This window comes from Teleopsis dalmanni, unplaced genomic scaffold (genome assembly GCF_002237135.1).
Source record: "Teleopsis dalmanni isolate 2A unplaced genomic scaffold, ASM223713v2 unscaffolded_contig_0461, whole genome shotgun sequence".
In the NCBI taxonomy this organism is placed as follows: Eukaryota; Metazoa; Arthropoda; class Insecta; order Diptera; family Diopsidae; genus Teleopsis; species Teleopsis dalmanni.
The window spans coordinates 1-13,621 of NW_024031843.1; the positions used below are offsets into that span (position 1 = coordinate 1).

The 13,621-nt window shown below is 37.2% G+C and overlaps 1 protein-coding gene across 1 annotated transcript; it reads right to left on the reverse strand.

Annotated features, from left to right (window-relative positions):
• Window positions 1-53: 53 nt before the first annotated feature.
• On the reverse strand, window positions 54-4,991 carry LOC119663485 (the record flags this gene model as incomplete). The annotated part of the gene is made up of 1 exon (XM_038073094.1): window positions 54-4,991. A coding segment is annotated over exon 1 (4,938 nt), but the record flags the coding sequence as incomplete, so codon positions are not given.
• Window positions 4,992-13,621: the final 8,630 nt, after the last annotated feature.

The window sequence follows — 13,621 nt, forward strand, 5'->3', positions numbered from 1 at the left end:
GCTGTTTCAATCGACAAATAAGTGAGCGGTCTGCTATTTATGATTGATTCTACCTCGCAGAACAGGTTATGCATCTTTTCATCATTAATTTTTGCTTGCGGGCTTATTATTGCTCCTAACACTGTTTTTATGGATCGCACCATCCGCTCCCACGCTCCACCCATGTGCGGCGCAGCTGGTGGAAGAAAAACCCATTGTGTTTCCGGACTTGTAAATTCAGCTTGCAATTCATTGAAGTCCACGTTTTTTATTGATTCTCGTAACTCCTTTTCAGCTGCTGTTAAGTTTGTTCCATTGTCACTATAGATGACATTCGGCACTCCTCTTCGGGCTATGAAATTTCGTATCACTATACAACACGAGCTGGCTGACAGGCTATAAGCTATCTCCAAATGCACTGCTCGACACGTAAGGCATGTAAAAACGACGCCATAGCGCTTCTCTGAGCGCCTTCCTACTGTTACAGTATACGGGCCAAAATAATCTATTCCAACATGTGAGAATGGTCGGGAGTATGCTGATAGTCGTGCTTCTGGTAACACACTCATCTCCGGCGGCTTTGGACTCGCATCGCGAACCTTGCAATGTTGGCAATTATTTCTTACCTGCTTTAACAGTCTACGCAGTCCCGGAATGTGGTATTTCTGAAAGATTTCGTTAACCACCGTTTCATGATTTAGATGTTTCCATTTTCGATGATACCAGTCTACGATCAACTTAGTTATGTAGTTTTTCCTTGATAGTATAATTGGGAATTTGGTTGAATCATCGATGCATACGGCTTTATCTAATCTACCTTTTAATCTTAAAACATTCTGTGCATCTATGAATGGTGAAAGTTTTCGCAAAGGGCTAATTTTAGAAAGAGTAATATTAGCGTCTCTATTTAATGCGGTCATTTCTTTCTTGTAATCCTGTAACTGGGCTGTCTGGTACAAGAAATTTTCACTCCATTTCAGTTCCTCAACTGACAAGCATTGGTTTACAGATTTCTTCTTTTTCATTTCATTAGTTGATAGTAAAGACATAAATCTTTTCACATAGGCCATGCATCGAACTAAACGTTCCCACTTTGAAAATCGGTAGACATCTATGAGAGGTTCCTCCTCTGCTACATGAGCCACCAACAATCGTTGCTTTCTGATTTCAGCATCTTCGTTATATTTCTGTACGCCAACATTATTTGGCCAACAAGTTTCTGCTTCATACAGGAACTTCGGTCCCTTATACCAAGGGTTTTTCCAAGTAAAGTCTGGATTACTAGTTTGTTTTGTAGCCAAGTCCGCAACATTTAATTTTGTAGGAATGTACCGCCATTGTTCTGCTTCGGACAACTCCTGGATTTCTGCTATGCGGAACATTACAAATTGTTTGTAATCTCGTGGGTCAGATTTTATCCACGATAGAACAGCCTTTGAATCGCTCCAATACGTTATACTGGTCACTTTCAAATCTATTGCCCTTTTTATGTTGTTTCCTAAGCGTGCTCCCAATTCCGCCGCGAGTAGTTCCAGTCTTGGAATTGATATTGGTCGTAATGGTGCAACTTTTGCTTTAGAACATATCAATGAAACATCTATGTTGTTGCGATTCTTCGCTCTTAGGTACACCACCGCTGCATATGCAACCTCACTTGCGTCCACAAAGACATGCAATTCAATGGAGTCTGCATCCTTATTAACCGTAGCGAAGTAACATCTCGGTATCTTCACATTTTTCACACCGCCAAGCAGCGACAGCCATTTGTTCCACTCATCAACTAGCTCATTAGGAATAGCGTCATCCCAGCTAACTCCACTTCGCCAAACTTTTTGAAACAAAATTTTTACGTCAATAATGTAAAAGGTAAGCATCCCTAAAGGGTCGAATATTGACATCATCAATCGTAGCAACTCTCTCTTCGTAGGTAATCTATATCCACTTAGAACATCCTCAGTGGCTTTGGTAAACTTCAGATCAAATGTGAGCATATCAGTGTCGGTTTGCCAATGGATTCCCAATACCTTCTCTGCCTCAAATGTATGGTCTATACGCCTTCCAGCCGAGCAAAATTGAAATTCCTGGCCTTGGTTACCTATAGCTTTCAGCACTGCGTTAGAATTTGAAACCCAATTGCGAATATGGAAATTTGCTTTCTTATGAATATTTCTAACCTCATTGACTAGATTAATCGCTTCCTCCACTGTGTCGACGCTATCCAGCATGTCATCTACATAATGCCTTTGTAAAATACATTTCACTGCTCGCGGAAACTCGGTTTCGTATTCGCGGGCATTACTATTTTTTACCAGTTGTGCCAACGATGGTGAACATGTTGCCCCAAAACTCATAACTTGTAGCAAATAAACGTCTGGTGGTCTGCTATCGTCACAATTTCTCCACAGGAAGCGTTGTGAATGTTGATCTTCTTCTTTCACGAGTACTCGATGAAACATCTCTTTAATGTCGCCACTTCTACCAATTTTTCCGATTCTGAAATTAACAAGAACATCTACCAACGAAGTGAGCAGATCTGGACCTTTCTCCAAACACGCATTTAACGAGACTCCGTCATATTGTGCAGCTGCATCCCACACTAGTCTTTGCTTTTGTGGTTTATTCGGATTACTGACTGTAAACATCGGTAGGTACCATTTACGTGGATAACACCCCTCGGCTTCGTTAGGTTTCAGCTGGCGTTTATAACCTTTCGCCTTCATGTCATCGATGTGATCACATACCCAGCTTTGCAATGTTACATTGGATTGCAGCTTGCGCTCAAAGCACTGAAGTCTACGCAACGCCATTAAGTAATTATCCGGCATAGTAATGTTATTTGATTTCCAAAGCAATCTTGTTACAAAGTATTCACCATTTCGACTTATTTTTGATTGCATACTTCTTTGTTGTTCCAACTCCATATTTTCTAGTTTTTTCTTACTTTCAATAACGTTTTCATTACTGACAAAATCTTTCACTAAACGCTGCAAACTTAGATCATCATCGCATTCACAGATGTGTAAATTTAACGTTTCCCTAATAGTATTAGGTTCGTGCTTAATTATTCCATATATGGTCCAACCGAGTCGAGTTTTCGTTGCAGCTGGCTCATTCTTGCCTCCCTCTCTGAACTTCATTGGCATAGCTACCTCTTTATTGCTTAGGCCGTTTATCATTCGAGGCCTAACGTTTTGATACGATTCTACTGGTAGTCCCTTTAAATGTTTATACTTATCGGTAAGTTCTGTCATATTTAAAGATTGCTCGGGTAGCTCCAGCTTAGCTACTGAACGCACATTGCACAACGAATACCTTTTACCTTCGCGTATTTTGGAGACTTGCAGGTTGACCAGCTCAGAATCAGGTTCCTTGCGTACCGTACCATCTGTCCATCGTAAACAAAGATCTTTCGTTTCACCTTTAATCCGCAGTTGTCTTAATACGTCTTTTTCTATTAACGTTGGACCAGATCCGTCATCCAGAAAGGCATAAATGTTGCAGGTAACACCATTTCCATATATTGTAACTGGAACAATTCTATACAGCGCTTGTGAAGTTAGTTGATGATGAACCGCCAACGTTTCATTTGCCCCACTTGCAGTTGAACTTGTTTGTTTATGTAGCAATGGGTGATGTTTCATGTTGCAATTGTGTATATCGCACTCTCGGGTGCTCTTGCACGTTCGAAAATCATGCTGCAGTAGACATCTTCCACATAGTCTCATTTCACGCACTACGTTCCACCTCGCGTCTGTTTTTAGTGTTCTAAACTTTGCACACTTTTTCAACGCATGTGCCTCCTTGCAATAAAAGCATGCTAGAATTTTGTGCTTATCGCCTACTGCACCCTGAGGTTCTTCTTCGTGAAAATTAATGCGTTGCGCTTTGCGCCTTTCATTATCTACACTGGCTCCAGCACTAAAAACGGGCGATACATTACTTGCTGCTTCTGCTAGTTCATATATCCAGTTGCCGAATGTTTTAAGTGTTACATTGATATTACGCGATGCAACAGCCCACTGCAATCGCATCTGCGGTGGTAGTTTTTCCACAAGCTCTTGGATAAGCAACGGGTTCACTAAGGGTGAATGTAACTCTGAAGCCTCCATAGTTGCGATCAAATTTTTTACCTCTAAGGCGAACGTAACAATTGTGTCCAATTTATTTATATTAATGTACACTGCTCGAATTTTAGTAATTAAGTTATTGATTATGTGTTCTGGTCTTCCAAATACCATTTGAAGAGTTGACATTATTTCCGGCACTAATGCTGGTATCATGAGCCTACTGCTAACATATTCAAGTGCCTTACCCTTAAGGGCACGTTGCAATCGTAAAAGATTCTCGTCTTCACTGAAACCGCATAAACGTGTTGAATTGCTGAAACTGCTGTAGAAAAGTGGCCACTCTTCCGGTTTTCCGGTAAATATAGGCAAATCTCGTGGAACGACATGACGCGCATTAATTTGTTCTATCATCAGCGCCGGTATAACTTTCGATACTGCTTGGGCTTCCGCCCTATCAGCTGAACCACCCAACTGAACACCACAACCTTCGTTTGGCTTGCTGTCATCGTTGTTCATACCAACCTGCTTCTTCACCCATTCTAGCGTCCTATGTGTCCTTACCTCACTCATGCCTTCACCCTTAACATCATCCTCGCCTACATACTTCAGCATTATTGTACGTTTCTTTTCTATATATTTCATTTCGGCTTTTCTTTGCTCTTCTAAGTACTGCAGTTCGATTCTCATGCTGTTTCTTGACATGATTGAACCGCCCTTACTTACCAAGTCCTCCTCACTTGGTGCCTTATTCGGAACCGCTTCTGAAACCTGCATTACCGTGTTGCATTTTTCGCAACTCCAAGGCAGGTCTGCAATGCTGTCATCTACGCCCACGCATGCAAAATGACTCCATTGGTCACATGCGTCGCATTGCACCATCTTTCCAGTCTTCACCTTTTTGCACACGGCACATTGTACAGTCGACTTCTGGCTGCCGGATGACATATTTTTCTTTTTATATGTGTTCCCGATTAAAAGGATTTTTTCGGATTTCTTTCCAGGCAAATCGCCACACTATTTTCTTTTCTCGATTACCGCAAGATTTTTACAGCTTGCCACAAAAATTTTAAAGTTTGTTATTGACCAATTTTTAATAGCAAAACAAGTTATTTGTGTGTATTGTGATGTAATGTAATGTAATGTAATGCTTTAAAATCTTAAAACAAATTTATTAATTTCTAATACTTAAAATTAATTATTTTTTCACTTACTTTTGGTCGTGACAACCGCCTTGCCTCTACCGGAACTCAAAAACAAAAGCCCAGCACAAATGACAATCAGCTGACACATGAACTGACAGTTCATGTGTGCACTGGGTTGCATTTTCTAATTATAGCTGCACGGTTGCAACGACCAAAGCAAGTTTACAAACATTTTACGCACATTAACCTTTGGGTATGGAGTGGAGTTCTAACAGTCTATTTGGTTTTGACTTTATAACCAGCACCGGTATTTGTAATTTTTAACGTCGTTTATTGATTTATAAAAAATAATGTGCAAGTAAATAATTTATAAGTACATTAAAGTAGCTGTGGTAAATCCAGAAGGTGTGTATTTATGATTTTACCAATTTAATGTTAATTTTAATTTTCCTAACTTCAGACTACTTCACGTGTTGCTGTTGTGGGTAGTCTGGGTAATTGTTGTTGGAAATCTATACAACAGAAATATTAAATTCCAACGTGGGTTAATTTATTAAAAACAAGACCATTAAGATACGTATCAGATATTTCTCATAAAATATATTTTCTCAATTTTATTCATATATAACAGAGACTTCATAACAACAATTTTGGATATAAAAAAATTAATGAGGTGTAGAGTGTTTATTTATGTACATTCCTCTCCTTCTTACGGTTTGTGGAGACTATGGACAGTCACGAGATCTTGACGGTAAATTCGCACCAGATACAGTACATTGTTGAACGTTCGACGGTAGGTAATTCGTTTAACTTTTATATGTTAAGTAAGTGCGTCGCGTATAGTCGATTCCAGCTCCGCCGGCCAAGTGATGCAAACCCTTTTTTGTTTGGGGCGTGCGATCTCATTCTCCTCCAGCTCCATTTGTTGTCAGTCGTAGTCGAGATCAATCACATCCTCTTGTTCCATTGCGTGAGTTATGCAGGATTCACTGGAACTGGGTTCTGTCGATATTGTTCCTACCATTAGTGACGTAACGTAACACGTTGGATTTTTTGTATTAGCGACATAATTACCTATTCCTTTTGCAGAAGGTTCCGCTGCTGTGATTACTACGCTTTTATTTTTAACCTCCTCCCTTGAGCCGTAGATGCTTGATTCCTGTCACTTGAAGTAATACCTGGAATCGCTTGACTATTTTCAGCTATTGGATGTTGGTGCTGGCTGGAGTCACTTGGACCCACCTTACGCTTGACGATTTTTTTGTACTTTGCTTCAACATATTCTTGGAGTTTTTATTGATTGCTGCAGGCTTCGGCAAGTATTGACATTTTGTTCTACTGTTGTTTATTTCGATCATTCTTGTGCGAAACTTTTCCGCGGAAATTTCAAATTTCGTTGTTAGTTCAAAAGACGACTGAGAACTTCCTCATGGCACACGTTCTTTAAATACTTGAATAGATAGCGGGTATTTGTTTTATGTTGCAGTTACTTTGCCGGTACATAAGTGTTAATGTCCTTTATATTTTAAGGACAACCATAGTGCACCCTAAGGTCGGCAATATGCGCCTTAGTTAATGTTGCTGTATTTTCTGCGCTAAGCTCTACTAACACTGGCGATATAAATTTTTGTACTTTGAATGGACCGTCGAATTTTGGTGCAAGTTTCGCTGAAAAATAGTTTTTGGCATTTGAGAGGGAATGTTGTCTAACCCACACTAATTGATTTATCCACGGCCTCCAATTCCGACGACGCAAGTTATAATACTTCGCCTGATTTGTTGCGACTTGTTGTAGATTGTGTTGGTTGATTTTGAACACACGTTGTAGTTTCTCGGCTTTCACTGCAGGGGTTACTTGCAGATTTCCTGTTCCTGGGGTGCATTCGACGAACAAGTTGGCGGGGAGTCTCAGCAATCGCCATTGCACTAGATAGGCTGGAGTGTAATTTGTTGAATCCGATTTCGCAGTGTTAATGGCTAAAGTGATTTCAGCAGCATCTCGTCCCACGTACGATGTTCGTCGCATGCCGTTTGTGACATCAGTGTCTTAATAGTTCGGTTCGCACGCTCAGTAGGATTCTCCTGTGGCATGTACGATGCTGTGGTTCTGTGTGTAATACCCATCTTTACCAACCACTGCTTGAAAACATTACTAATGAATTGGCTAATATTCTTTCTCTCAACGCTTTGATCACATTGTCGGATGTCGCTAGACATGTGGGTATCAACTCCGTTCATTTCGAAAATTTATCTAATATCACCAGCAGCATTGCATTTCCATTTTTCGATCGCGGTAGTGATCCTATAAAATCGGCTGTGATGGTAGCAAATGGCTCCTCAGGGATCGTAGTCAGCATCATTCCTTATTGATCATTCATTATTAATAAGTTATTGTCGCTCAGAGCAATAAGAAACGAAAATGCACAGGATTTAAAAACATTAATGGGTGATTTTAGAGAAGTGTTTTATTGTATACGTAATTTAAATGTGGACACGTCAAGTTGAGATCCAGTAATAATATAGATACGGCTTCCAAAATTAAATGGTGAATTCAGAAAATTATACCAACATTCAAGAGGAGCATCAACACAAACACCAAAATTGAGCAGCTTATACGAGTTTATTGAGAGCAGAGTTAGAGGATTAGCGACAACTCATGACACAAATCGTGAAAATGAGAATAATTTTTGACCAACAGCTGTAAATGCAAAAACGCATGTAACTACAATACATACGCTATGTTTGGTGTGTAATGGTAACCATCAATTACCATAATTCGATATTCAAAGTTTCTGAATATGAAGGTGCCGGAATATCGTGAAAAGATTATGAGCACTAAATTATGTTTTAATTGCCTTCAGAGTGGGCATTTTAGTAAATTGTGCTTGAATAAAAAAAAGATGTACAATTTGCGATAAAAAACACCATCAACTTATGCAAGAACAAGTTCAAGGCAAACCAACATTCACAAATAACAAAAATAAACAGAGGATGCCAACATTGAAGAACACCACGGAGACCGAAGTGGCAGCGTCGTACAACATCCAAAAGGAAAAAACTGTTTTACTAGCAACAGCAATGGTAATTATAAGGACTACAAAACAACTCAATCCGATACGAGCGCTTCTCGATCAAGGATCACAATCTTGTATAATAACAAAACAATTAGCAAGATTAAACAGAGCACCATTAACCAATTATCAAACTAATGTAAAAGTTATCAATGGGCAAACAACAAGCGTTGTAGCTAAATGCTCATTAGAAATTCAATTTATACATGTTAGGAATAAGAGCTGTCATATCGAAGCAATAGTGTTACCAAAAATCACATCAAAAATGCCGAATGCAGAATTCACGCCAGGAAAATATTTACCAGACAACGCTCCAATGGCAAAAGATGGTGATTTCAGTTTTCAGAACTATTTATTTATAAAAAAATTCAATAATATATATACAAAAGGAAGAAATTAAATGAAATCAGCATGAACAAAAATTCCCAATGGTCTTACTTTTAATGATTACCTCTGTGAAATTGCAAATGGTCTTTAGTCTAAACTTGTAGTTGGCTTGGTTCACCTTGTTTCTGTGTTCACCTGTTTGGGAAAGAAAGTAAAAGAATATACGCTTGATATATTGAATATACATATAATGGTGTCCAAGCGCGTTGACTTAAAACCGCCTTATGCTCGTAAACTATTATATATATATTTTGTATTATGTTATACACTACGACTTAACACCGCCTTCGTGTCAGATAATATTTGTTATATTATTTTATTGGTTGACATATAATGCCACTCAGTGATCATTTAAGACTCAGTGCCTCTTAACGAAACGCGTCGCCTTTTATACTGATCAGACGAGCTTTTCATGTAGCTCACTTACAGTGTTTTTTCTATTGTTTGGTGGTGGTTCTGATCGTCTCTTTGCGGCGAATTCTCTTGATGATTCTGACGTTTGTCTATTTGGTTTTGACTTTATAACCAGCACCGGTATTTGTAATTTTTAACGTCGTTTATTGATTTATAAAAAATAATGTGCAAGTAAATAATTTATAAGTACATTAAAGTAGCTGTGGTAAATCCAGAAGGTGTGTATTTATGATTTTACCAATTTAATGTTAATTTTAATTTTCCTAACTTCAGACTACTTCACGTGTTGCAGTTGTGGGTAGTCTGGGTAATTGTTGTTGGAAATCTATACAACAGAAATATTAAATTCCAACGTGGGTTAATTTATTAAAAACAAGACCATTAAGATACGTATCAGATATTTCTCATAAAATATATTTTCTCAATTTTATTCATATATAACAGAGACTTCATAACAACAATTTTGGATATAAAAAAATTAATGAGGTGTAAAGTGTTTATTTATGTACATTGTAAAGATCTTTCTGGCCCTTTCCAAGGCCGGGGTATACTCAGGGTATACCAAGGTGTTAATGCAAAATTTCCTAAATTTGTTTAGAAAGCAAATTGTGTCAGATTTATTTGTGGAACCTAACAGTTTAGATTATACACTCCACCTTATTTATCTTTTGAAAGCCCTATAAGACTATGATAAAAAAAATTACAATTAATTCTATGTTCAGTATTTCCCTTTTATTTACAATTCAACAGGACAAAATGAACTTGCTAAATTAAGAATAAACATTATGAATGAAATAAACTATCATTTATATAACTTATCGAACTTAGGAGTAAACTATGATTTAAATACTTAATTTATATTTAGGGAAAAAAAATATTTTTTCCTCCATTTACTACTATAACAAGATTTCATTAACAATATACTTTAGGATATTTTTTTTTTAAGATTTCCTTTTGTAAATATTTAAATATCAACAAAACTACTATAAAGGAAAAATAACCGAAACAAGAGGTACTCACCGCAGTTGTTGAGATGACGTCACCGCTCCTCTGCTGTACCTGTCTATGTTTGTAATAACAAAAAAAAAATCTTCAACGTTTCCTCTGATTTAAATATTTACAAAAAAAAAGCGAAGTAAAAAAAAAACTTAACTACTATCAACTAATAATTAATAAGATAGATCTTAAAATGTGCATAATCCACGCTAATTATTACAATACAGATATCTTCAAAAAAAAATCCAATTAGACCTAGCTTGTTTAACATTTTGTCTTCACATTTACTTTATCAAAATTTTATATATAATATATTTCTATTTATTAATACTAAATAAGAATATCTTAAGAAAACTCAAATGGACTTAAATTATTTACTATTTTGAATTTACCATGGTTACATCAAAAGAAAAAAAAATATAATTGAAAATAAGACGACTAACAATTCATACATCTTGTTTCATCAAAAGTAAGAAAAAAATATAGTTAAAAAAAAATAAAGTAACTAACAATTCATACATATGAACATATAAGTTATGCAAAGAACCTATATAATATAATATAATTTTAATATATAAAGAGATATAGGAAAAATGGAAAATATTTGTACGCTGGTGCTATGTGCCAGGAGCGACGTTATTGTAGCTGGGGTAGCGGCTGCTAGCGTCTGAGTAGTTATTGCCGTTGATGATGTTGCTGACGCGGTCGCGTTGTATGTTTTTTTCTTTAATTCAGTTCTTAAAATTAGATTGTGTTATTTATTGGAAAGACACTATATATAGTTTCTCACTGATAAAAGTGTTTAATAGATGTTGTTCGAAATACTTTCTTCTTCGATGTTAAAAAAAATTATTACGAATATAATACATGGTTCGGAGTCACCAATTAAACACGTTATTTATTTTTTTTATTAATGTTTCAAGTTATTTTTGCATTCCAGTTAATTTCTTTCTTTTAGACTTTAGTTATTTAGTTTTTATGATTTTACCTTTTTTTCAAATCTTTTTCCCTTTTTTTTTTTCTTTAATTTTAAACGCAAGTTTAGTTTGATTGGAGTCCACGCTAAGTGGTAGTTCACATGAAAATTAACCTTGTGCCACTTTCTATGCGGATTGTTACATATTTTAATTTTTTTCCTCGTATTACTTTTGAATATCCCAGTTTTTTTTTTTTTTTTAAATTATTTGTTTTTGATTTCACCTGGTATATGCAGTGTTAAATATTCAAATTACTGCACAAAACACTTATTTCGAGTATATTTAACCGAGCCCGCAACAAAAAAAAACTTATGCTTGGATATTTCTATATTTTTTTTTTTTTTTTTTAATCAAATCCCTCCAAGGAAAACTCTGTCACTCGTTTTATACATTTCGTTTCAAAAAAAACTAACCAAAGAGACAGGAAGCTCCTCCGACTGCTCCTTTTATTTAATTTCTTTATAACTGCCTAGAACGGATTTTTCAATTAGCCGTTTCGCGGTCAATGCACTCAAACTTTCCCCTCACCAGATGTTTGGTTGGTTTTCTTCACTTTGCGATGTTTACGCTGCACACTCAGCTTTTTCTATCTCCCGCTGCAAATTTTTGGCGATCAAACGAAAATGTAAAAAAACAAATTAAAAATTGCATTTCTCAAGTTGTTATTTTGTTTTGATTTTTTTCTTTTGTTCCATAAATCTGTTTGAGTGCTAGTTTCTTTTTTTCCTAAATAATAATTAAAATTCTATTATAATTAAAATTCATTGCAAACGAAAGTGAACCGACAAACCAAAAGACCTGTTTGCGAACCAGTCGTGAGGATTCGAGGTAATATCTATGAAATATTTGACATTCAGTGTTTTTAATTATTCACTTATCCTAGGTCCTCAACGCTGTAAGATCAATTTTTATTTTTACTGCAAAAATTGATCATTACAACATTCTTCTCCTTCTTACGGTTTGTGGAGACTATGGACAGTCACGAGATCTTGACGGTAAATTCGCACCAGATACAGTACATTGTAGAACGTTCGACGGTAGGTAATTCGTTTAACTTTTATATGTTAAGTAAGTGCGTCGCGTATAGTCGATTCCAGCTCCGCCGGCCAAGTGATGCAAACCCTTTTTTGTTTGGGGCGTGCGATCTCATTCTCCTCCAGCTCCATTTGTTGTCAGTCGTAGTCGAGATCAATCACATCCTCTTGTTCCATTGCGTGAGTTATGCAGGATTCACTGGAACTGGATTCTGTCGATATTGTTCCTGCCATTAGTGACGTAACGTAACACGTTGGATATTTTGTATTAGCGACATAATTACCTATTCCTTTTGCAGAAGGTTTCGCTGCTGTGATTACTACGCTCTTATTTTTAACCTCCTCCCTTGAGCCGTAGATGCTTGATTCCTGTCACTTGAAGTAATACCTGGAATCGCTTGACTATTTTCAGCTATTGGATGTTGGTGCTGGCTGGAGTCACTTGGACCCACCTTACGCTTGACGATTTTTTTGTACTTTGCATCAACATATTCTTGGAGTTTTTATTGATTGCTGCAGGCTTCGGCAAGTATTGACATTTTGTTCTACTGTTGTTTATTTCGATCATTCTTGTGCGAAACTTTTCCGCGGAAATTTCAAATTTCGTTGTTAGTTCAAAAGACGACTGAGAACTTCCTCATGGCACACGTTCTTTAAATACTTGAATAGATAGCGGGTATTTGTTTTATGTTGCAGTTACTTTGCCAGTACATAAGTGTTAATGTCCTTTATATTTTAAGGATAACCATAATGCACCCTAAGGTCAGCAATATGCGCCTTAGTTAATGTTGCTGTATTTTCTGCGCTAAGCTCTACTAACACTGGCGATATAAATTTTTGTACTTTGAATGGACCGTCAAATTTTGGTGCAAGTTTCGCTGAAAAATAGTTTTTGGCATTTGAGAGGGAATGTTGTCTAACCCACACTAATTGATTTATCCACGGCCTCCAATTCCGACGACGCAAGTTATAATACTTCGCCTGATTTGTTGCGACTTGTTGTAGATTGTGTTGGACGATTTTGAACACACGTTGTAGTTTCTCGGCTTTCACTGCAGGGGTTACTTGCAGATTTCCTGTTCCTGGGGTGCATTCGACGAACAAGTTGGCGGGGAGTCTCAACACTCGCCATTGCACTAGATAGGCTGGAGTGTAATTTGTTGAATCCGATTTCGCAGTGTTAATGGCTAAAGTGATTTCAGCAGCATCTCGTCCCACGTACGACGTTCGTCGCGTGCCGTTTGTGACATCAGTGTCTTAATAGTTCGGTTCGCACGCTCAGTAGGATTCTCCTGTGGCATGTACGATGCTGTGGTTCTGTGTGTAATACCCATCTTTACCAACCACTGCTTGAAAACATTACTAATGAATTGGCTAATATTCTTTCTCTCAACGCTTTGATCACATTGTCGGATGTCGCTAGACATGTGGGTATCAACTCCGTTCATTTCGAAAATTTATCTAGTATCACCAGCAGCATTGTATTTCCATTTTTCGATCGCGGTAGTGACCCCATAAAATCGGCTGTGATGGTAGCAAATGGCTCCTCAGGGA